This window comes from Colletes latitarsis, chromosome 10, assembly GCF_051014445.1.
Source record: "Colletes latitarsis isolate SP2378_abdomen chromosome 10, iyColLati1, whole genome shotgun sequence".
NCBI classification, from domain to species: Eukaryota; Metazoa; Arthropoda; class Insecta; order Hymenoptera; family Colletidae; genus Colletes; species Colletes latitarsis.
In genome coordinates this window covers 13,336,785-13,363,266 of record NC_135143.1, presented here as the reverse complement: position 1 = coordinate 13,363,266, position 26,482 = coordinate 13,336,785, and the positions used below count along the sequence as shown (strand labels likewise).

The following is a 26,482-nucleotide window of genomic DNA, read 5'->3' as shown; positions in this document are numbered from 1 at the left end:
TGCTACTAATTATGTGATGTCCAACTTTCGTGCGATAAGAGCATATTAACGAAAATTTTTAAAATATTCATTTCTCAAAATTTTCTGGAATATCCAGGCGTTGAAGATATGTAATGGTTGTTTTGTAAAGAGTTTCCGATGTAGTGGACGACGAAAGATATTAGAAGCACGTGCGTTTTATTAGTCGGTGTTCGACAATAGAAATCTCGATGCGTTTTTCCACGGTCCGTCAGCGTCGTGACGCCTCGCGATATAATACGCGATTGACACAATAGGGTCCTAGATATTATCCTGAGTCCGTGCGACTAGTATAAAGAACGACACACGGCGGGGGCTTGAAACACGCAAGGACGAAGAAGAATCCGGCGGATCGATGAAATTAGCATGAACCGTGAAGAGACCGAGGGTGGGCGTCTCTTGAAAAGGGTGCCGGTCCACGGATGGAGACGTCATAATATTATTCTCGCACGATGCCTACTAAACGAGTCGATAACGAGTGCTGTAATAATTCGTAAATCATTACAAGGATTAACTTGGATGGATTATAACTTTCTAAAGTAACAGCATCGAATAATGTGACTTTAGGCAGACAGATTTAATGTTAAATTTAACATTAAACTGACAGTTTTAATGTTACATTTTGCTTGTCTCGAATTTTTCAAATGAATCACATTTTTCAACGACTCCAATCCCTATCCAATCCTCGCTTACTACAAATTAATAAGCAAACAATGGTACAATGGTACAATTTCCCATTAGTGGAAAATTCACCCCAAAGAAATTTTGTTTCTTCGTCGCGACTAGGCAAACTTGCATCGTACTATTATCTTGCAGATAAACTTGCGTTTTACAAAGAATAAAATTTTCATTTTATTTCCAATATTCTAATTATAGTGCGTGGATAAAAATTCATTTCCTACTTATTGTAATAAATATGTCGGAGAAACAACATTGTCGGAAATTATTCGTGGACTATTTCTTTCGGGTCCTCTCCGGCGACCAAGCCTTTGCCGTCTCACTCTTTTCATTCCGTTTAAAACTTTCAACTAAATAAACGATCAACTGTTAACTGGAACACACACGTTACTAATAAACAAGAATATTCAACGAAAACGGATGAGTCCTTTGCAGGGATTTTTTTTCTAATTTCCTTTTAATTCCGTTCTTTTCTTTTTCGAATGCTCTTTCTTTTCAAACGGTAACCAGACACATCCAAACGACGACATTCTTTGCATCGATTAAATTTAAGCATCGATTAGGGCCAACATAACTTTATTTACACAACGTGAAGTAACAGTTAATTTGAGAACAAGAACTTTTTAATGGATTCCGACAAATACATTATTTTGGCAAGCTATCAAGAAACGTAAAAGGAACACGAGGGGTAAAACTTTGGCCAACAGCGACACTTGTTTGTCGTTATAGACGAGAACGGTTGTGAAAATAAACGGAATAGATAATGCTGAACAAGGATGTGGGTGTTGTACGATACACAGGGTTCCAGAAGGTCGTTCGTCGAAAATGTTACTGTCGCAGAATGTCGCCCTTAACCGAAGCTTTCATGACTTTTGAATAACCCTCGTAAAATGCCTTTGACCACGCGCCTCGAGTCACCCGAACTACTATTTCAGGATGTTTTCGCGATAATAAAGCCCGCGGTATATGGGGCTCGTTCAGACCCCAGGATAACGGAAGTGGACTGAATAGAGTGCGAAAGAGAGGGAGAGGCGAGTCGCACCCTTCGCTTCTTCCGCTCTCGGTGCCTTAATACACTCGACTCGCGTGCGTAGGAGCAAGAGGGTGGCGGAGACGAAGGGACGCGACAGGAAATATGCGACTACCGCGGATAAGCACTCGTAAAAATTGCACTCCCATACAAGTTCACGGCGTGAACAGTATCAGCACTGGAAAGCAACGTGCACGCTATTACCCAGATGTCACGCAGAAACGGTACTCAGATAGCTCCGGATAAACCACTTTCTTTCGAGATGCGATCTTTTCTTTTTTAATCGCTATCGAGGAAATCCTTCTGTCGCTGACGATTAGACAAAACCCCATAGAATACACTTAACGTGCAAAAGTACAAAAAATACTTATTTAAGTGAAATACGAGTTATTATACTTAGGGGTCGAGACAACCCTCCACGAAGCACCCATTTCATTGATTTTATTATTACTTCACTGTCGGGATTCTTGTTCGCCAAATAGAAAATACTTTAAGGTCTGATAATAATATTTAACTTTTGGTTTTAAGAGTCGTCATTTTGCTTTCTTGCGTTTCATGCGATCGTGCGCAGTATTTTTCGAAAGGTGAAAGTTCATTTTAACGAGGGGCACAGTATCGTCGTAAAAATTTTGTAATCACACTTAAACCGTTTAAAATTGCTGCGATTAAATTCAGCGAGCAATCGAGCCTCGATACACTCGAAATTGGTTTAACAGTCCTAATAGGATCTAACCGAGGTCTTTTTGTTGTTCTCGCTTCGTGCGTATTTGCCATTCGAAATGAGATACGGGGGACTGGGATGATACGTGACACGTGCTACCGCATCTCATGTGCACGAAAATAGCATATATCGCGCGTACGAGAGGACTGCGAGCAAAATGTCATAACCTGTCATTAAGTCACCCCTCCGAAAGTGAGCGCGCGCCAGTACTACAGAGAGTCCCGTGCAAGCGTCTAAATCAGTGGTTTTCAACCGCGGACACGGTGCCACAAATTGGAACAAATGGACCAAGGAAGCGCCGAAATTGCACAACTCTCGATACAAATGGGAAAAGGAACCGATTTTTTGGCGGAATTAAAGCTAACTTGTCGTAGAATATGATCCATGGAAATTTGTAACTATAATTAGTTATACGTTGAATTTTTCAAATCAGTCGACAAGTCTAGCATTTCAAGCTTTTAAGAAAAAAGCGCCTTTCGTGAAAAAATCGAGAGAAATCGAATTTAATTCACTCTTCAAATATACAGGGTGTTCGGCCACCCCTGGGAAAAATTTCAATGGGAGATTCTAAAGGCCAAAATAAGATGAAAATCGAGAATACCAATTTGTTGATGGAGGCTTCGTTAAAAAGTTATTAACAATTAAATTCAAAAATTTCAAATCGTTCTGGAAAAATTATTTTCGGTTGCGGGGATCAATTACAATCATTTTTGGTGAACACACATACTTCCGAAATCCTACCCACTTTCGAGAAAAAAATTTGAGTAGGTGCTGAAAGTTTTGGGTGAAAAAAAGACTTTCGAATCGTCTTGGAAAAATTATTTTTAGTTGCAGGAGTCAAATGCAAGCATTTTTGGTCAATAGACATACCCCCGAAATCCTACTCAGTTTCGAGAAAAAAATTCCTTACCGAAAATATAATTTCTGGCCAGAAATGTCTGCCCGAATTTTCATGCGAATCTTTAAAACGTCATGACTTCTGAACGGATTGGACGATTTTAATGTTTAAAAAAGCAAACTACGCGTATTTTGGTGGAGAATATGTACAAATCGCAAAAATAATCGAAAAGTTGGTCCTTGACCCCGCAAAATGAGAAAAACCCCATAAAAATGGTCCAATTTTCAAACAGCCATAACTCTTACAATAATGAATATATTTCAATGAAACTTTTTTCTGAAGTAGAGCTCATGGGTACCTACAAAAAAGTACTAGACAACTTTTCTGTGGGGTGTCAAACAAAATTACTAAAAATGAAAATGGAATTTTTAAGAAAAATCGACAGGGTGTAGGTACTGAAATTTTTCGACGAAAAAAAAATTTTTCAAATCGTTCTAAAAAAATTATTTTTAGTTGCAGGGGCCAACTGCAATCATTTTTTGTGAATAGACTTATTCCTGAATTCCTACGTACTTTCGAGAAAAAAATTCTTTACCAAAAATATACTGTGTGACCGGAAATATTTCTATAACTTTTTAACGTAGACTCAATCAACAAATTAGTATCCTTGATTCTCATCTTATTTTGACCTCCAGAATCTCCCATTAAAATTTTTTCCAGGCGTAGTCGAACACCCTGTACATTACAAAGTATGTGAGTACGATCGATTAAATGAACAAAAAATTAGGAAATAAAGTTCCAAATCGTTGTTATTTTGTAAGATTTCAATGGTATTTATACTGTGCCAATAAGAGGAATACCAGACGTTTTATCGAGCGTATCGACGCTCCCACGAAGCACGGAATAGAAAAATCGTGCAATTTTTCGGCGATTATTCCTAATTGCGATTGTAACGAATTCGAAGGCCTAGAAACTGGGGCGAACCGGGCCGCCACGCGTCGATACGCCGATTTGCAGTATAAATCTTTCACCCTACGTAGCGGCGATCTCGTGTAGCCACCCCATGCTGCGTGGGAAATCCTGCTTGGACCAAGTAAAAGGAAAAAAAAAGACGCGTACGCGTGCGGTGCGATTGCAAATGTGACAGCTCCATTTAATATGCTCGAGGCTACGACTCTGGTTAACTCAATCTGTCAATCCCAAACATTCTTGTTACCCTTTTTTTCGTCGGGCGAAACAAGACATTAACGCACCATCAATTTTCAATTACACGGCTTTTCACAAACGTGATCGTTAACCTTTATCAGCGTATTATATAAAAGATTTAACGGTTGGCAAAAACTAATTAAAAATCAAGGGTAAGATTTTTTGGTTTGAAGCTTCGTTTTTAGAGATAATTGAATTTGATACATTCAATCGAACTAGCTCCTCCGGTCTGTCCACGAATCACTCTTTCTACTTACGCTGAAGTTCAATTCGTACTCTACAAACGATGAATTTTTAATTCGATTTTCTGGAAAACGAGTCCTCAGTGTTTTCATAAACTTTAATAAATCTATAAAGAAGCTGAGTACATTCAGAGGTGTTCGTCGTTTGAAAAAATAAAGTTAACTTTCGATTAAACATATTCTAATGTACCATTTGGCTCGGTATAGAATTACGCCGACTGTAACGAACCGCTAGAAACCAATTCCGGGCAACGAAGACAATCTTTTCCCCTGTATCGCTATCTCGCGAGCCATTATTCCACGAGATATCGCTGTTAGTTTGATTTATTGTTCGGGACACCAAGAAACTTGGCTGGGCACCGTGGATCGCATGAACGATGCAGGTATACTACTTCGAGAACACATTAGAGAAGAGATAATGTAAAACGCGGATATAGAATAATAAGCAGATACAATAGAAATTGTATAGATTCGCGACAGGGACTTTTCATTAATAATTATGAATAGAAATCGAACCAAGTTATTGTACTTGCAAGTTTTCACAATTTATTTCTCAAATACTTTTAATTCGTAATATTAATTGTCGGTCTGATTCAAGCTGCAGATACATTTTCTATTCAGAGCGATTTAATCTTATATTTGACAGAATAATTTTATCGTTACGACTGAATGGCAATTTCTTGTTTCGTTAAGTCCGATCCACGAACACTGACCAGTCAGACTTACGTTTAGGGATATTTCCTTGCAAGTTAGGCTCATACAAGACACGTCACCAGCCATGGAAGCTCGGTGGGAGTTGGCAAGCCTTTCCTTTTCCAATTTAGTTCGTCGTGGAACGACTCTCGATCGTGCACCGGTACGTAATATCGTTTTCTGAAGTGTACTTAAAGCAAAGGTCGATAGACGTAACGCAAATGTGACGTTTGCACGCATCACCGTAAAATGGAGGAGCGCGTTGTTAATCATCCGTTTCAATAAACGTGAAACAGAACTTCCGTCTGCGTTTCCAGAGACCGTTCTTGCGTGCAAGAAAATAAAAATCGATTAGTTCGAGGGAAACGAGCATCGACGAAGATCGCGTAATAATCGAGAGTTAAAACAGGCTGAAACACAGCAAAACGGGAAACGACAAAGAAATTAAAGGACGAGCGATCGCGTCAGCAAGATACAAATTACGTTTAAATAGAAGTCGAGGAACGCCCGGTATTCGCAATTTAAACCGAAAGAGAGATAGATAGCTAAAGTGTGGGTCGAGAAGAGTACGGACGAGAGAATGAAGCCAACGAGAGGATAAGAGGCATGAAAGGGCGATTCTAAACTGTATGCAACGTGAAACGACAATGAATTATGCGAAATAGACGCGTATATTCTCGTCCTATATTCGGCGAAAGATCGTAGCTTTTAATCTGGAACGGTCAAAGTTAGTTTCCAGCGGCGACGCGGGGGCTGGTATCGAAGACGTCCAAGGGTTGGTGCTTTCAACCGTGGTCGAGAAGAAGGGATGTGGTATTTAGTAACGCGACGGGGGTTCCTTCGAGTAATACTGGGGCGGCGTGGACGCCACGCGTCGCGCGTTATTGCCTTCTCCACGCGCGATGGAGGACGCACCAGCAACCCTCGCCTCCCTCCAGATTCCTATGATCCACCGCTGTTCGATCATACTTTTCGAGTCGAGGGTATCGCGCGAACCAGCGTTGTTCGAGTCACGTGCACGATTTTCACGATTATCCTGTTGCGTAGCAATCGAGTTCTACGAACGCCGACAGGTGGGTAGCAATCTTGCAACGAGGATGAATTCATTTCGTTCGGGGGCACTAAAAAATTGATTTCTCGAAAATAAACGGTAATGCTAGCTAAGATAAATGCACCTGTTAATTCGTTGCCCTTAAAAAATTTGTTCATACCTTGCGGCCAAAGAAACAAAAATATTGTCGAAATAGATCATTTTTAGTTCCTCCAATTCACAGTCAGAAAAAGATTTACTATTTAAATGCTTCTTGATGACAAAAAGGAATATTAAAAGAGACTTTCTTTACGTTTTTGATAAACAAAAATTAAATTGTCGGTATTAGGTACATTAGAGTGGAAGATGAGTTCGTTACTAAAGAAGAGGATATTGTTCAAATACTTTGAATATCGCGAGAATTTCTCTGCCACAACTATTAAAAATGCTATTTGCAATACCAGATGATCGCTACATTATTTTTTCATTACTATGTTGTTTCAGACAACGATTTGTTATTTTCCCTGCTAGCAAAGAAAGCGATTAAACGAGCCTGAAATTAGGTTCTCGTATCAACGTTAAGAATATACAGGGTGTTCAGCCACCCCTGGGAAAAATTTTAATGGGTGATTCGAAAGATCAAAATAAGACGAAAATCGAAAATATCAATTTCTTGATTGAGACTTCGTTGAAAAGTTTTTAAAAAATTTCAAATCATTCTGAAAAAATTAGTTTTGGTTGCGGAGGAGAATTACAATTATTTTTGGTGAATACACATACCCTCGAAATCCTAACCACTTTCGAGAAAAAAATTCGAGTAGGTGCTGATACTTTTCGGCGAAAAAAAATTTTTTCGAATCGTTCTAAAAAAATTAGTGTCGGTTGCAAGAGTTGATTACAATCATTTTTGGTCATTACACATACCCCCAAAATCCTACGCATTGTCAAGAAAAAAATTCCTTACCGAAAATATAATCTGAGGCTTGAAATGTCTGCCCGAATTTTCATGCGAATCTTTAAAACGTCATAACTTCTGAACGGATTGGACGATTTTAATGTTTCAAAAAGCAATCAACGCGTATTTTAGTGAAGAATATGTAGATATTCTAAAAATGTTGGAAAAGTTGCTCCTTGACCCCGTAAAATGAGGAAAACTTCATAAAAATGGTTCAATTTTCAAACAGCCATAACTCCTACAATAGTGAATATATTTCATTGAAATTTTGGGGAGAACTGGAGTTCATGGATACCTACAAAAAAGTATTACACAACTTTTCTGTAGGGCGTCAAATAAAATTACTAAAAATCAAAAACGAATGTTTAAGAAAAATCGACAGGGGGTAGGTGCCTAATCATTCTAAAAAAATTATTTTCCGTTGCGAGGGTCAATTACAATCATTTTTGGTGAATACACATACTTCCGAAATCCTACGCATTTTCAAGAAAAAAATTCAGTACTGGCGGGGCTTTAAACGTTACTAACTTCTTAACAGAGCTTCCATCAACAAATTGGTATTCTTGATTTTCGTCTTATTTTGGCTTCTAGAATTTTCCATTAAAATTTCCATTAAAAGGTGGCTGAAAACCCTGTATGTCATAATATTTAAAATTCTTGTTTCCCAAATTTTCTAAATTTCGCAAGCTGTAAGTAATGAAGAAGAAGCCCACTTGGGGTTTTGGAAGTGGTCCTGAGTTTGTGCTCGTGATCCCACGCGAAAGGAACATTAGCGATCATTATTGATATTTGATTTCTCGACGGAGATTCTATCGAACCAAATCGACGACAAGGCACGGGGGTACCACGAAAAGGAATTCGAGAACAGGTACCCGGTACCCGTCCTGTAAAAGTAACTGGGTGTTCAGGACTTCGGACGCAGGACGAAGAAAAAAGTCCGAAACGAGGAGGGGGCAGGCGAGAGAGAGACCAGTTTTCGAAAAATAAAACCGACCCGGGAAGATCGAAGTCCCTGATAGTCTCCTAAGAGGAAAATGTTGAAGACAATCGGCCAACCTGTAAGCCGATATCCTTCGGCTACACCGGTTTCTATACGTACAGTTCGCGTACGTGGCGACGTCTTCGGGATGATACATGCTCATTTATAGGCGAAGGACAGTCGATCGTCTCTGATTGGACGAGACAGCCGCTACACGGTGGTTGAACTTGAACGGAGACGAAGAGCCCGGTATAAGGTTGCCGGTCCGATCGGCGGTTAAAGTGATGTTAACTGCCTCGACGGAGGTATTCTTCGTCAGCTCGAGCCTTTGAGATGTTGGCGTCTTGCGCCTAAATAATATCGCGAGACCCTCGAAAGGATACGTCCAACAGAAAAAGTTATCGTATTTTATTACGATAGAAGGAACTGGTGTCCTGCTAGTTGCATCATATGAATTCTCAACGCGTTATTTGGAGGTGTACTGTTTCATATTTGTTGCTTTTGGCGTCTAAATCAGACGATGTTAACTCTAATATCTGGTTTGTTTAACTAGATTATGAAAAAAAAACAATTTGCATTACATGAAGCTTGCTAAATCATACGCGCATTCAAGGCAAATATCAAGCATGGTTGCATTCATTGTGGTGGAATATGTTATGTAAGCTGTTTGAACACTATAAATGATATATTTGTGTATGCAATGAAAAAATGATATTCAATTTAATGGAGGTATACTTCGAGATGTCGTCTTGCGCCTGAATAATATAGCGAGGCCCTCGAAAGGATACGTCCAACAGAAAAAGGATTGCACGACTTCGAAATCAAAGAAATCGTTATCGTACTTTATTTTAAGGAACTGGTGTCCTGCTAGTTGCATCATATGAATTCTCAACGCGTTATTTGGAGACGTACTGTTTTATATTTGTTGCTTTTTAGTGTCTAGATCAGATTTTGTAGTTCCTTTCATCAGTCTTAAATATTTCAGTTTCCACGCATAAGGAGAAATACTTGATTTTAGTGACACATTAGTGTAGGAGATTTGTATTGAATATTTGTAACGCGTTGTAGTTTTCTTGAATGTTAATTTATCTGCAAAAGGGTTGAAAGTGTTTTGTTCATGAAGGAATGGGTAATCAGGGACAGCGAGACAACAGGGAGAACGAAACGAGTGGTTGTGAAATACAGACGTGATATTAATTTCTGTAAAAAGATTGTGTGCTTGGTGTGTTTAAAATTCGTTTATATAATTATATCATATTTACATTTGTTCCAAATACAATTCTCTTTGTTAAATCCTACATTAGAAATTATCCACAGTGTATGAGATGCAATAAAGCTACAGTGTTTATGGAATATATCTTTGATAATTTCAGTATTTCCCCGCTCCTGTGTCGAAAACTACCAACGAATCCTAGGAGCGAAACGAGTCTAGAGACGAAGGAAAACGTGAATGACAGGGTGATCGTGGAAAGCGGCGCAGGAGAAAATTCGTCGGGTAAAGAAATTAATTCCATAAGAGCATCGGTGCCCGGGCGGGAACGGCGACGGTTCGGTGATTAAAAGGGACGGCGATCCGCGCGGAAGAAAAAGTCTTCAACGACAACGGAGTAAAGGATCGACCATGGAAATAAGGGAACCAGCGAGAAGAGAAGACGGATCGTGAGAGAAGGAAAGTCGTCCGAAGGAACGAACGTAGGAAACGTTGGACGAAGGGGATGAAAAAGAGTGAGAGTTAGTGGCGGTTCGGCAAGAAATACATAATGCAGTAGCTGGACGTCTCCGACACCCTCTCCCTAGGTCTCGTTTCACCCCCTCCCACCGGCCCCCACCGGGCTGTCTAGAGCCCAAGAAGAGGGCTGCTGGCTCTTCGTGAGAGGACATAGAGGCCGAGGAGAAGGAGGGGTTGCTCGTGGTACCGGCTCGAAGGAGGGGTTGGTAACGCGAGAGGACGAAGGGGTGCATTGATTTACGCGGCCAGGGCAAGGCGAGGGTGTCCCCAAGGCGGACGTGCAGGGGCCAACAATTCACTCGCCTCGGGTTCCAGCAGCCATCCATTACTTTGGCTCTTCCAATGCCGAGATCCACCCTTCCATCCTCGGCTTCTTTCGCTTTTGGCATTGTTGCGGTTACTTACCGCATATATTGCGAACGACGTTGTCACGTTCGAACGGATATCGCTATTCTAATCGTTCCGTACGCGGTCGAGCACCGTCGACACCATGGACGCCATATTGCATCTAGCGACTCGACTCTAATCGCGTTGGAAACAGCTCTTTGCATTTACGATAGATCGAACTCGATCCACGTCGTTGACAAATGAAATACACGCGTTAGGTTTCAGTTTTCGAAATAAGATTGGAGTCTCCGGTATAAGCAAAATTACAAAAGAATCTGAGAATTCGAATACCTAAACGAGAATCGTATTTCGAGGCATCGTGTCGTTCGTACAGATTTTGTAGAGTGCAATCTTTCAGAATTGTTCCAATAATGAGCACGAAAATAGATCTTACTTTGAAATTGGTAAATTATTAAGTACTGAAGTAATAGAAATATGGTGTTCCATTGAAGAAAAGACAACAGAAAAACATCTATACAGTATGGAAAGTCAACTGGGACACGTTATCGATGTCAAAGGAGGACCAATCGGATGTTAACATCAAACGATTCAAGACTTATTCGTACTTTTTAATACGTTTGCGAAGGTGTGTTTATACTCGATGCCTTGTTTGAAATTTCACTTATAGATTCTCGAGACTCCAATCTCATTTTGAAAACTCGAACCTAACATGTGTATTTTATTTGTCAACGATGTAGATTGTAAGATATCTTGCATTGAGTGTAGGGGATCGTTTCTATATCTATTGTAGTTCTTAGCCGCGCGTAAGGCGAGCAACGAGCAATTAGGTTAGCGTTAGAAGTGCTCGAAGGCGTGACTAGGGTGCTAATAGAGACGGTTGGTCGTTCAAACATTCGTCCGGCTGGTCCAACGCGTGGAAATAGCGTGCAAACACGTCCCTGGAATCGTCCATTCATGGCGGGAGACCATTAATTAAAGGGACACGCTCGGCTACCACGGGAAATCGTGTTACCCCCTATTCAACTCCCTCGTGGTACTCGTGATTTTCCATCCCTAAGTTGGAGCAGGAGACAACGCTGGTGTGGATGTCACATGGTCAGTGCCGTTTAGTCATCGAGTCCCATCCTTGGAATACTTGAAACAACCCTTTCGTTACTAACTAACTGAAACGGACGACTGTCTCAACTTTAGACGCGCCATTGGTGGATTCTTTTGTACGTCTCACCAAAGAATATTAGATACATTTAAGCGAATGATATTATCAAAGTCGGTCGTATTGAACTCTCTTAGACAATAGCGTTTTCCATTGCTGTCACGTGGATAACGAAAACTTAATTTGTTTTGAGAACATTTTAAAAAGTAAAAGTAAAGATTGGACTTTCAGCATTGAACATAATCATTCATGATTTCGAAGTGTTCGTTGGAGGTGAGACATCAATGTCAACTTCCGGAAAGAACGATCGCGGTCAGGCTGACCAGCTCAACAAATGTAATCTCGTTTTACAGTGGTTCTCTCTGCTTAGTGTACCGTTTTTAGTCTAATTTTAAATACGTATCACTCTTCAAAATTTCAATAGCAGTTATTAGAAGTTTATTCGGAATCTTCGTTTACTAATTCGAAATGTAGAAGGAAACTTTCGTTTATAGGGATTCAAAAATAAGGTTTTTATTATCGTACTGGCCTATAAATTTATTTATCATTTAGTAATTTTATGCATTTCGAAACGGGGATATAACCACTAAAAGCGAGAATAAATCTAACAAATTAAAAGATCGATATTTGTCGTAAATCAATTTACTTTTACTTTATTTAAGACAAAATAATTCGTCCCCAAAGAAAGTGAGGCTTTTCATGATATTTGACGGCGCGATTTAGAAAATGGCTTATTAGAAAGTAAATTGATATTTCAACGCGAGTCTCGACCGCGGAGATTCGAATGGTTTCGACGCAAAAAAAAAAAAACGATACAGACAGTTTTCATGGTACACAAGGTCCACCTTTGTGAGTCGGCTGAGAACCACTGATAGTATTCCGGAACCAGTGGTGCGAGTAAACCAATAACGCGTCCGCCGCACCGGGTGCCAGATTCAAATCCGACCGGGGACCGAAACGGCATTCGACGACGAAACGGATAGCGGAGCGAAAGCTTCACAGGACATTTCGAATCCAACGCCACGTCCTGCAGCCGTTTCGGGTTTGTCAAATCATTGTCCATTCGATCGTTCAGGCAATCTCTCCTCAAAGCGAGAGGATATTTCTTTTTTCTATATCGAACCGAATTAATTGGACGAAACACAGGAATATTTCTCTTTGTGCCAACAAATATTATCCACCATCGACGAATCATGAAAAATGATCAAAATAATTTGAAAATAAAGTTTACCAATATTTTAAATATACCAAAAACTGCAGTCTCGCTGTCTCTATACGCGCTGGGATTGTACAACTTTTTTTAGATTAATATTTTTAATAGGATTACAATTTTACTTGCTATTTAATAGATTTCCATATATTCTATCGTCTACAAAGACATAAGAATGCATTTTTTCTCTTTGTGTAACTGTTAGAAGTATGAATAGATGACTGTTATTATTGAATTATTGGCGTTGAAGAATAATAACACGGCATTCGTATCCATTACAGACGTGCAAATACGCCAACAACAACGTTTAGATGCTTGAAAGTATACAAAAATAAACTATTTTATTGAGAAACATAATAAAACTGAGCTGAACATCAAATCCTAACACTCCTATTTCTATTGAATTAAGAGAAATTGCATTTGCAAAGAAGGTTACAAGTCGTCGATAAATTTAATTTTGCCTTGGAAAGCAAAAGTTTATGCTTCTCGAATTCTTGTTCGTCGCATCGAAGATTTACGTAATGAAGAAGGACAAAAATTCCCGACGACGAATCATGAAAAATGATCAAAATAATTTGAAAATAAAGTTTACCAATATTTTAAATACACCAAAAAATGCAGTCTCGAAGTCTCTAGACGCACTAAGGTTATACAACATTTTTTAGATTAATATTTTTAATAGGATTACAATTTTACTTGCTATTTAATAGATTTCCGTATATTCTATCGTCTACAAAGACATAAGAATGCATTTTTTTTCTTTGTGTAACTGTTAGAAGTATGAATAGATGACTGTTATTATTGAATTATTGGCGTTCAAGAACAATAACACGGCATTCGTATCCATTACAGACGTGCAAATAAGCCAACAACAACGTTTAGATGCTTGAAAGTATACAAAAATAAACTATTTTATTGAGAAACATAATAAAACTGAGCTGAACATCAAATCCTAACACTCCTATTTCTATTGAATTAAGAGAAATTGCATTTGCAAAGAAGGTTACAAGTCGTCGATAAATTTAATTTTGCCTTGGAAAGCAAAAGTTTATGCTTCTCGAATTCTTGTTCGTCGCATCGAAGATTTACGTAATGAAGAAGGACAAAAATTCCCGACGACGAATCATGAAAAATGATCAAAATAATTTGAAAATAAAGTTTACCAATATTTTAAATACACCAAAAAATGCAGTCTCGAAGTCTCTAGACGCACTAAGGTTATACAACATTTTTTAGATTAATATTTTTAATAGGATTACAATTTTACTTGCTATTTAATAGATTTCCGTATATTCTATCGTCTACAAAGACATAAGAATGTATTTGTTGTCTTTGTGTAACTGTTAGAAGTATGAATAAATGACTGTTATTATTGAATTATTGGCGTTGAAGAACAATAACACGGCATTCGTATCCATAACAGACGTGCAAATACGCCAATAACAACGTTTAGATACTTGAAAGTATACAAAAATAAACTATTTTATTGAGAAACATAATAAAACTGAGCTGAACATCAAATCCTAACACTCCTATTTCTATTGAATTAAGAGAAATTGCATTTGCAAGGAAGGTTACAAGTCGTCGATTTTAATTTTGCCTTGGAAAGCAAAAGTTTATGTTTCTCGAATTCTTGTTTTCTTGAATTTCTTCTAATCGCTATTTGATAGATTTCCATACATTTTATCGTCTACAAAGTAGGCTACATGTCGTCGATAAATTTAATTTTGCCTTGGAAAGCAACAATTCGCGCCACCCGTTTGCGTCTCTCGAATTCCCGTTCGTCCGTCGACGGTTCGCGTAGCGAAAAAGGACAAAAATTCCCGACGAATTCTACCAACAGCAGAATTTATAAGCGAGAAATGTAAAAATTTAACGTCGCGATGAAAAATTCGCGACGCACCCGAGTTTATTCCCGCACCTTTCCCGAGGTCGAAGGCAAGAGCAAGCTGCCGTTCCAGGGATATTCAAGGATATTCCAGCCGTTTTACGGGGTGTACGAAGCGTATCCAATTTGATGGCATTACAATAACGGGGGTAATGTCTGAGAATAATGAAATTTCCCTCAATCACCACGACCCGCTCGGAATACGTTCGTTCCTCCTTACCGGGTTCCTACCTTTTTCCTCTCCCCTTTTCTCTCTCGCGTTCTTCCTATCCGTTAAACTACGAGCTTTCGACACAACCGGAGGACACGGAAAGGATACTGGCCTAAAGGAAATCTACGGAAGCACGACGTTTTCGAATCGATTCCGTCGGCGTGTCATTTCGCTCTTTATCGGAACGCGGAAACGAGATACTCGCGATTTTATTCGCCGTCGAATTCTGATTATTTCAAAAATTTTTCCCCCATCGTTGTGTCGATACTAAATAGGAATTGTCAAGTGGATCGTCGTCGCTTTATTGGAATAAAGTTCGTACGCTGTAAACGTTCGACATGGCGATATAAGGCATCTACAATGGGGATGAAAAACAAATGGTGGTTCTTCGAGTTGTGTCTAATTTTGTAATTTCTCCGAGTCGACACGTTTCACACGATCAAAACGAATTAACTTTCACGGTTAAAATACGATTTTCGCTTGGATTGTAACAGAGCTTACTGAATTTTAACCCCTACGCTGGATACGATGGAGTATGTATGCTTTAAAAACTCTCTAAAAACAGTATTCAACACATTTTATTCCATCTTTCGAAACATTAATGATTAGATATCCCTTGAATTAAGGAAGGAGCTATTAAATGTCATTTTCTTTCATGCAGTATCGAAAGAAGATGACACATCAAATGGTCGAAACGTAGTTCCACGTAATATTATTATTATTCATTTATTAACGGGAATAAAAACCCTTTAATACAAAAGATGTAATGTGCGAGGAACAACAAATGTGAATTATACACAGTAGGTATTATCGCTTATAAAATTTCAACAAAATAATCCTTTAAAATCCGTTGCAAGGATAATTTGAGAGATGTTTGCATGAGTATTCTAATATTGTTCTAATATTCTTATGAACTTAGAAATAGTATATTTGATCTGATTTGTATAGCAATAATTACCAAGGTCCAACGCGAATTAATCGAATGCAATCGACGAAATAGCGAACGAAAAGAGCGATGGAATTACAGGAAATCGTGTTGGCGGCTGGTAGCAACTAAACTATCGCCCGGTGTTGCAAACACCGCGAAGGATAAATTGCTTCAATCGCGATCCTCCTTTTTATTTCTCAATTTGGTCGGTTTCTATGCTCTGCATCCCTCATCCCTCGTCTCTAACCCCTTCACGACCGACGTCGACGCAATAATTTTCGAGCGAACTGTACATAATGGAATATTACACGGGCCATTAAAGAAACGTTAATCTTACCCACAACAAGTTCAGAAGCGCTTACAGGATGCTCAAACGCGGCTGAGGATTATACTTTGTACACCGGCTTTGATCCTCCTTCGCCCTGGAGGCTCTCGCCCGACCCCGGGCGCGTTCGTGTAATTTGTTAAACCGTTAAATTCCGTGACTGTCTCGGTTCGTGCCGGAGTGGCGTGTTGTTACGCCCGGAGGCTACGTGTTTTAACGTCTCTAAGTGTATCCTCAGGATTATAGGAAACCATATTAGAATCACTGCATAAGTCTTGTTGCATAGTTTGTACAAACTTTCCATACTATACAAACGCAGGATCTGCCTTCTATAGACAGAAGTATCATTTGTAACACACTACACGTGATTTTTTAATGTTACTTCTCTCTGAAAATTACTTCTGTAAAGGAAAATTCTCTTTGGAGTAGAATTTATTTTTTTTCAGAATATTTTTAAACTGTTATTTGAGAATATACAATCCATATTTTAACAATTTTTATTTCATTTAAAGGATTTCGTATTCTTTTATTTGAATTTTTTATACAACAATGAGCAAAAAATGAATTATGAACGAAAAATTTAATACAATTTTCTGTATTCGATAAAACAACATTGTAACTTTTATCCTATTTTAAAGTCGTTTTTTAAACCTGTTTTCAAGGACTCATAACAATATTTAAATAACTTTTATTCAATTCAAAGGGTTTCGTATTCTCTTATTTAAATTTGTCACACGCATAATATAACAACAAACAGAAAATAAATTACTAAATGAATAATTGAATAAAATTCCCTGTGTTTAATAAAACAAATCTGTAACTTTTGTCTTATCTCTAACCACTCTGAAGACGTTTCTTAAACCCGTTTTCAAGGGCAAGATGCACCCCCCTGAAAGGTTTCTCAGTGTCACAAAAAAATTTTATCAGAATTCAGATCGAGTTCCAAACTTTAAAAAGGCTTGTATCTCACGATAAAACTGATGGACCGAAATTAAGAGCCCAATAGGGTAAGAAAACAATTGTCAAGGTTGCAATTTTTAAGATTCGTGGGATTGGTGGGAAGCAGAAGCTCCGAAACAATCTTTAGGATAGTCCTGTTATTCCTATCGGAGACAGTTAACTTCTGACAGTTTCCCTTCGCGACGATAAAAATGCTCTTGCCCCGGCGTCATCCCTTCCTTTCGGAATTTCTGCCGGAGCATCTGCAGGGAGGGTGGCGGTGTACGTACACCTCGAACCCATTACGAAGGCGCGATGGAAAGAAAGAAGAAGGGAAAAAAGAGGCAGAGAGTCGCAAAGGAGGGCGGAACAGAGGGACGCGGCAGAGGAAAAGAGAATTTAGCGACCCTCTTTCGCTTTTTACCCCGAGCAAGTCGAGAGCCCCTTAGCCACCGTTTATTGGACGCATGCAAATATCCATGGCAACGGGGGACCACCATAAGAAGCAGCCACGTCGCCGTGAACTCTGAACGTATTAGTGGGTGGAGTGTAAGTCTTCGGGATCGAGGAAAAAAGGGGAGACGTCGAGGAAAAAAAAAAAATTTTGTTCTTTTGATCCGTGCGTTATTCCTTCCGCCCTTGGCAATTTCTTAATTGATTCCTTTGTCCCGCAGGAATGTTACTTGCGACTTCGACGCTCAATGTTCGCGATACAAGCGCTACCGTTTCCATCTGTCTGATTGCACGGCGTTCTCAAAGAATCGTTCGACGATGGAATTTTTATCGCGCCCCGCAGCGACCAACGTCGTTAAATTTTCACGAGCGATCAACGAAAATAGATGTTTCTGTCCTCGAGTCTCGAGCTAGTCTCCGCTGATCTTTGGGGTTGAATGCAAAATTGCTTTCGAAATTTTGAACCGTTCCAAATTTGGTCTTCGAAGAGTCGACTAGCAATTAAGATTCGTACGAGTGTCAAGACATTTGTGAGAGAAATTCTTACTGTTGCAAAAAAGGGGTTGAACAAGTAAGCTGTACTTTCGCGCGACTGCAGTTCGCAGCAAGATTCGGCAACCGTGAAATTTACGTTGCCCGGCATGTACGGAGATTTCATCGACTCGCATAAACACACCCCTGTAACCACCTAGCAGAAAACTGATTTCCATCCCTGTATCGACTATCCGTGTAAACGCGTCTCTGTTTTGTATGCGTGGAGAAAGCCTCGTTGATAACACGCTTGCGCGCTTACAACCCCCCGCACGCCATAAGTCAAGCTCCATTACTCGTGTTTTGCGACATGCTTTATAAACTGTAGCCCGCGTCGCCATGAAAACCACCCGTTAAAACTAAATATCTCCTTTTATTCGTCGTTTCTTTCGATCCTCCAATCAGATTTCGATCGAAACTTAAGAACTATTTAGGATTTCAATATACAGGGTGTTCGGCCACCCCTGGGAAAAATTTTAATGGGGAATTCTAGAGGCCAAAATAAGACGAAAATCAAGACTACCAATTTGTTGATGGAGACTTCGTTAAAAAGTTATTAACAATTAAATTCAAAAATTTGAAATCGTTCTGGAAAAATTATTTTCGGTTGCGGGGGTCAATTACAATCATTTTTGGTGAATAGACATACCCCCGAAATCCTACCCACTTTCCAGAAAAAAATTCGAATAGGTGCTGAAAGTTTTGGGTGAAAAAAAAGACTTTCGAATCGTCTTGGAAAAATTATTTTTAGTTGCAGGGGTCAATTACAAGCATTTTTGGTCAATAGACATATCCCCGAAATCCTACTCAGTTTCGAGAAAAAAATTCCTTACCGAAAATATAATTTCTGGCCAGAAATGTCTGCCCGAATTTTCATGCGAATCTTTAAAATGTCATAACTTCTGAACGGATTGGACGATTTTAATGTTTAAAAAAGCAAACTACGCGTATTTTGGTGGAGAATATGTACAAATCGCAAAAATATTCGAAAAGTTGGTCCTTGAACCCGCAAAATGAGAAAAACCCCATATAAATGGTCCAATTTTCAAACAGCCATAACTCCTACAATTGTGAATATATTTCAATGAAACTTTTTTCTGAAGTAGAGCTCATGGGTACCTATAAAAAAGTATTACACAACTTTTCTGTAGGGCGTCTAACAAAATTACTAAAAATGAAAAACTAATTTTTAAGAAAAATCGACAAGGGGGGTAGGTACTGAAATTTTTCGACGAAAAAAAAATTTTTCAAATCGTTCTAAAAAAATTATTTTCGGTCACGGGGGTCAATTGCAATAATTTTTGGTGAATAGACCTACCCCCGAAATCCTATCCACTTTTGAGAAAAAAATTCGAGAAGGTGTGAAATTTTTCGACGGAAAAAAAGAATTTCAAATCGTTTTGTAAAAATTATTATCGGTTGCGGGGGTCAATTACAATAATTTTCGGTGAATAGACGTACCCCCGAAATCTTGCGCATTTGCGAGAAAAAAATTCAGTACGGTCGGAATTTTAAACGTTAATAGCTGTTTAACGAAGCCTTCATCAACAAATTGGTATTCTTGATTTTCGTCTTATTTTGGCCTCTAACCCGAACACCCTGTATAATAGTTATGTTTGAATTCACAATTTATTGAATTCACCATTTATCTATTTAAAATATAATTCTTATAATGTATCGATTATATTAAACGATTCGAGCGTACGTTTACCAGAAAGTTGAATGGTTCAAGCTTCGGTCGAAAATTCTCCATTAAAAGGGAAACATTTTTATTTCTAAAAATTTATCATTAAGTTCGCTTTGGATTGTTCAGCAAAATTAATTTACTGTTGAATTTATTTTCTTCTTGCGATTAACATTATTACTCTCCTCGCGTAACGAGTACGCACTTTAGAATTCATCGAGTGTCTAATAATATATTCTGCACTCTTGTGTTATATTTTTACCATATAAATACATTATATTATATAATTCTTTCCTTATATTTTACTGTTTTTAAGGCCTCGAAGAGGGCCAATATTGGAACCCGATAAATTAATTTTTGTCAAGCGTTGACTACAACCAAAGAAATATTCCCAATATCGTGTTGGTTCACTGAAAATCTGTTCATATCGCAGAATCGGTTAATATATTTTTTTAATTAAATTTGACACCCACCACGAACGTCAAACACGAGATAAATGTACCTCGTCCGCGTTAAAAAGTTTATACCAGCGAAAATAGTAAATCTCTTTTAATTTTCAGAAAGAATGTTATCGCGAATCGTTTCAACGATCTAACCAGGAAGTTAAACGAATGGATAACTGTACGATCGCCACGGGCCGCCGTGCAACGTAAAGATTTTAATGGCCCGTAGAGACTGCTCTGTCATTGAACGTATTAAATGTAGTGAATAAATGGTACTTTATAAGCGGTGGAGGTTGTTGTACTTACACTAGGAATGTTGTCGTTCGTGCAGACACCCTCCTGAAGCAAACGATCTCTGATCTCCCATGCAAAAATAGAAGGACACTCACTTTTGTACAGGGAAATCTTGCTTACAACTTCCGCCGTGGCTACGCGTGGTTTGCTACCACCGATGGCTCTAGGCCTGATAGATCCGGTTTCATAGTACCTGCAACAATAATATTTTGCGGTAAAATGCGGTAGATTGAATACCAGACAGTTATGGTAACTCAGAGAACCCGAATGATTCTTTCTTTGAATCGAAAACATTTTCTGAAAACTTGTTTCGAAAGAAAATATATGTGAAACACGACACGAAGGGGAAATTTAATTTCGTTGTAAATAATTTAGTGCTTGGAACGAAACTTCCCCACATTTTTCATTTACTTTTTCGTGTAGATTCATTCTTTTTCAGATTAAATAATCGCTTCAGAAATACGCTGTACGTCTTTTTAAATAATTTAATATTTTACTTCTGCCCTAATTAACACTGTGACTGCCATCCCATATATAGAACTAAAACAATTCATTCTCAAGTTAAAGTGTTCAAAGAAATAGATTTGAATAGGATGAATTTTAACAAAATTACGAAAACAAGTAGCAGACAAATTTTAAGTTGAGTAGTTTGCAAATGTCTAAGATGAAAGTTTTGGTCTATTTTAGGATTTTGATCTGGCAGTCAACGCGTTAAAAAAAAGTTTTTACACTGAGCTCCAATCAGCAGAAATACTATCGCGAGGGGTTGAAAGTCCGCAGAACGTAAGGTGCCAAAACAAGCAATATTTCAACCAACCTGCCGAGAATCTTGGACACGCAGCCATTGCTGACCTGCAGAATTCTAGATATGTCGCAAGGTCGTGCGCCAGAATGCGCCAGTTCGACAATTTTTTGCCTCGTCGAGTCTGGAAGCGGTCTACCGCCGACGAACACACCTCCGAGCTGGTTCACTCCGCTATGGCCTGGAAACAGAACAAGGCAAATCAGCCCAAAAGTGTCGATCAGTCGTCAGAACTCGATTAAAACCTTCGCATAAAGCGTGAGTTTAAAAAGACCACGCGACAATCAACGTCGAAGAGAAAATACAAAATGGATTCGAAGATAGGAGAAATAAATAGTTGTTAAACTTTAATAAAAATAAAAATGAATGCTCGAATTATGTTTGAGATTACAAGGTACCTTTCTAAAGAATCACAAGGCCCCTACTTTGATTCTGATATAAGTATAATTGATCGTGGACCTCGAAGTGACTTCCAACCGATCGTTCGCGCGAAGTATATGACTAACCATACTTCGACACTTGCTAAACTTTGACAACCAAAATAAGTCCACAAAAATAGTGCTCGAATTATGTTTGAGATCACAAGATGCCTCTCACTTTGATTCTAATATAAGTATAATTGATCGTGGACCTCGAAGTGACTTCCAACCGATCGTTCGCGCGAAGTATATGAAAATTGGATATGTGAAACCGTACTTCGACACTTGCTAAACTTTGACAACCAATCTATCGAGAAAAATAAGTGCTCGAATTATGTTTGAGATCACAAGGTGCCTCTCACTTTGATTCTAATATAAGTATACTAGATCATGGCCTCCGGATCGACTCGAGGTGACTTCCAACCGATCGTTCGCGCGAGGTATGTGAAAATTGAAGCGCGTCTCTCCACCCCCCGAAGACGTTTCTTCCCGCGTCTCCGCGAATAATACGTTTGTCGCTATAGATCACGGATTTTTTTCATCCCTCCTTGGAAGGAGAAAGAGGAGAACGTCTTCTTTCTTTCTGTAGATTTCGTCGTTACTCGGGGAGGGGGGTGAATGAGTGAAACGCTCCCGGGGAGGGGGTTGCCCGTCTGCGTTATAACGTTAGCAAACCCCGTCGTAGATAATCTTCGACTCATTGTGTCGGTGACAAGGCGGACGCGCGCGCGCCGGAGCCGAGGCATTCGACGCGTTCGAAAATCAGGACCCGGTGTCTTCGGAATCCTCGTCGATCTTTTATGTTTCTGCACCAGCCGGGAAGGAGACGGGGGGGACCTGGCGTTGCGGTGTCGCTGTACTGCCACGCCTTAATTTTTCGGGGGTGGAAACTGCTGGATAGAGGTCGGCAGGCTCGAAGAACGAGGAAAGATATGAAGGATGTTATACGCATTCCACAGAGGGAATCTAGCAGCTCCAAAGAAGTTGGAAAAGAAAAAAATCCAATAAAGATGAATTTTTTCCATCGTCGAAATTGAAAATATGCTTCTAGCATCGTTCGTTAAAGTATAAGTGCAGGTGGATTTATTTAATATCCATCCCTAGACGGATGTATTGAATTTTTTCAAACTGAACACTTTTTACTCTGATCACCTAAGCTAAAATAAATATTAAATATCGACGACTGTACAGTACAACGATAATGATAATACAAGAAGACTTAAAAGAAGTGAACCAAATGATTTAATGACAGACCAATAACCTCCACAAGGAAATCAACGAAAGGCTCCCTCTAAGTTGTAGTTATAAATAAATAAAAAACATAAATAAAAAAATTTGTCAATACATATTCGTGTCCGTCTCATTGCACAACTCGTATTTATTAATATTTGTAATGTTGAGGTTAACTGGTTTGAAAAATACTAAATCAAGATATTTTAAAATATTCGAAAATATCTTTTGCTTACGGGGATGGCTCGAAGGGAAGATCGATGATCGAAACGATACCTGAGAGGCGATTTTTTGCAAGGAGGGGCACTTTGCGAACAACGGCCGACAAAAATATCCGGACAGGGCTAATTCGACTCGTCGGCTGGTAATAAACGGGGAATTATAAGGGAGATTTACGAGCGTGTGCGATCAACGAAAAGGGGGGGAGGAGGTTTTTCACGGTCGATTGACTTTCGAAAATGGGCCCAGCGTTCGAATCGCGAACGATTTCTCGCGTGCCAGTAGGTACCCGAGCTACGAGTGCTTCTTCTATTCAACAGACGTTTCTCCATGAACATCCACTGGGTGGATACTAACCAGAAATCGTAAAACATATGTATCAGGCTACAAATTGCAACATAAAAACTACCGGAGAATGTTTTATTCCAGAAATAGTTGTCACCTTTTTAAATGACATTGTTTATTTTTTACTTTATATTATTGTACTGTGCCAATTCAAAATGTGGAAACGGTAAAACTTACAAATTTAATGTTAGGAAGTTTCTCGACTGTTTTTGTCGTTATGAAATTAACGCTTGCTCGTTTAACGACGTTCGAGATCCAGAAGATTTCCAGAAGAAACGAAATTAATTTAAGTTTGGGAATAAATTGTTCTAGTTGCAAAGTGAAATGTATTAATCCAGCATCTGTAGTATTTCTTATTATAGAAATTAGTAGTATCTTTTCCTAGTGAATGTTCGAGTTCTGGTTCCAGTAAACGTTTACAGTACTTTCGAAACTATTTCGACACAGAACTTCGTAAGCATGTCTTTGAACCTGGAAGTATTCGAGATATTTAGTGAATGTTAACCTCTGATGACTTGAAATTAAACATTTTAGGTGGATAAATGTTTCACTGAAACGCAGAAAACTTCTCTGTTTTCTGCAATAATTTGATTCGTCCAGAGTGGGGGTGGTATAACTTTCACAGAAACGAAAATCTCGAATAAAATTGAATAGATTTGCACCTATGGGTGATCGATAAATGTTTGATTGCATCAAAGAAAATTTCCAAATATTAATCCCTTATCACGAAACTCCCAAGAACGCAAATATCAAGAAGAAATAGGGGATGGGACAGTTAATGAAATCCTAATAAACGAGAGGCTTAGGACTCTCGGCACCCTTCTCACTGATATTTCATACAAACGTTACAATATCAAAACATGTTCTTTAGCAAAATGCCCACTTGAGCGCGCCCCTTCATCGCGTAGTATTAACGCGTGCTGCAGGGTTACACTTTCGACGCCTTAAATGCGTAGCTACACTCACACTACGTCCCATAATTCTCTTATGTTCACAATGGTCACGCAACAGGAGCAGAAAATAGCTCTCTAGAAATGCACCATGTTTGCTAGAGTTATTATTGCTCGTTAAGAACTGGCATTCGAAGTTCGCCGTTCGTTTCTTCTCCCCTCCCTGTTCGAGTGACGCTTGGACCCTCCGGTTACTTTCTCATTTGTTTCTTTGTTGTTACGCGTTGCCCTTTCCCTGTCGATTTCAAACAGAGAATGGCGATTGCACGAATATAAACCGATACTCGCGATTGAAAAGCGCGACGAATAAAAGCTGTCGATTTTAGAACGATATTATCAAGATTTTGAGAGGTTCCAATAATTTGTATACTGTTTACTGTGGATCTCTTCGCTGGGGGGAAAATTTTTCTCAGTATTCGTTTTATTTTAAATTTCAGAAAACGTGTATCTATGTGATTTTCAAGTGTATGGTAAATAGCAAGCTTCGTACAATCTTGTTTGATCGATAATTGATCACCATTTTGTTTTTCTTTGCATAGTGAGTAGATACCAGGGTAACTACAATGCAGGAATTCGCGGAGCAAATTTAATCGACGATAATAGCCGCTTTCGCGCTGGCTGACGTTAATTTCTTCGATCCCCGGGCGAAAGATAAATGGTTAGATAAATAAAGTATGCTCAAACGTTCCTCTTCCTGTCGATAGAGCCCGGTGGTTCCGGCACCGAAAGTGGCGCTGCCTATGTCGAGGTAAAAAAGGGAAGCTCGTTTACAAACGAGAAACAGAGCCTCGCTGACGCGACAGCTGAGACGGCACATTCATCATCCGGCCGACTTCTTGTTCCTCCTTTTCTTCAGCTTCTTCTTCATCGTGACTTTTTTGCTATTTTTATTCCTCTCCTTCTAGGTGGTCTTCCTGTTAACGATGTAATATAATCAATTACAAGGAACGATATGACCGTAAGAATACCTGCGTTCCTCCTTCGTGACACTTTCAACGTGCTTATACCTTTAGTTTAAACCACGAAACGAAAACGTTCAGAATCATTTCGTGTATTCGTTCCCCATTGTTTATATTGATTTTAATTTTTAAATTGGTTATGTTTTAGTAGGAGGTACACTTGGGTCAGGTTGTTGTACGAAACATTCTTTAAATTAAATTGACTAATCTGTTTATGAATCGTAAAGTGCTAATAAAAGATGTTAAAATTGACTCAAACTGAAACTCGTTAGTAATTGCAGCTTGAAAATAAGAAAAGTAGATAGGACCAAGGTTTGATTGTACTCCTGTGTTAGGTACTTGTTTCAAGTTTGTTGTACGAAACATTTTTCAAATTAAATTGACTAATCTGTTTACGAATTATAAAGTGCTAGTAAAAGATGTTAAAATTGATTCGAACTGAAACTCATTAGTAATTGAAGCTTGAAAATAAGAAAAGTAGATAGGACCAAAGTTCGATTGAACCCTTATGTTACGTACTTGCCTCAGGCTGTTGTACGAAACATTTTTCAAATTAAATTGACTAATCTGTTTATGAATTATAAAATGCTAGTAAAAAATGTTAAAATTGATTCAAACTGAAAACTCTTATTGAAGCTTGAAAATAAAAAAAGTGAGTAGAGCCAAGGTTCGATTGCATCTCATGAATGCGCAGTCTGACGATTGACGATTCGAAAATATTTCCAAACGTTCGAAATTGTGGAAAACGATCATCAACCGAAAACCGGATTCCGTGAACTTGGAGGCTGCGTTGGATCGAGGAAGCTTCGATATTGTCCCCATTATCCCGGGTCATTTTGCGTCATTCTGCCGTGTATTGTTCGGTACGCGAACTTCTCTCGGTAGTTCGGGAACAAGCGTGGAAACAGCCCGGTGGAGTTGCTACAATGCATTCTAAAGTGAGACGACAAACGGTTACAGACGATTAAGGTCGGCTCGTCTTGGTAGCGAAGCTTGTTGGTATCTCAATCGGCTCTGCGCAGAAGTGTTTCC

General features: G+C 39.0%; 1 protein-coding gene across 3 annotated transcripts in view; it reads right to left on the bottom strand.

The window, feature by feature from the left end:
* Positions 1–26,482, bottom strand: part of LOC143346534 (paired box protein Pax-6) — a 105,511-nt gene that overhangs the window by 51,074 nt on the left and 27,955 nt on the right. For all 3 annotated transcript variants that reach the window (XM_076774698.1, XM_076774695.1, XM_076774696.1), the window contains exons 3-4: positions 21,344–21,509; positions 20,539–20,719 (exon numbers count right to left, since the gene is read on the bottom strand). In XM_076774698.1, coding sequence (XP_076630813.1) covers positions 20,539–20,719; positions 21,344–21,509 — 347 coding nt within the window. The remainder of the gene's footprint in view (positions 1–20,538; positions 20,720–21,343; positions 21,510–26,482) is intronic.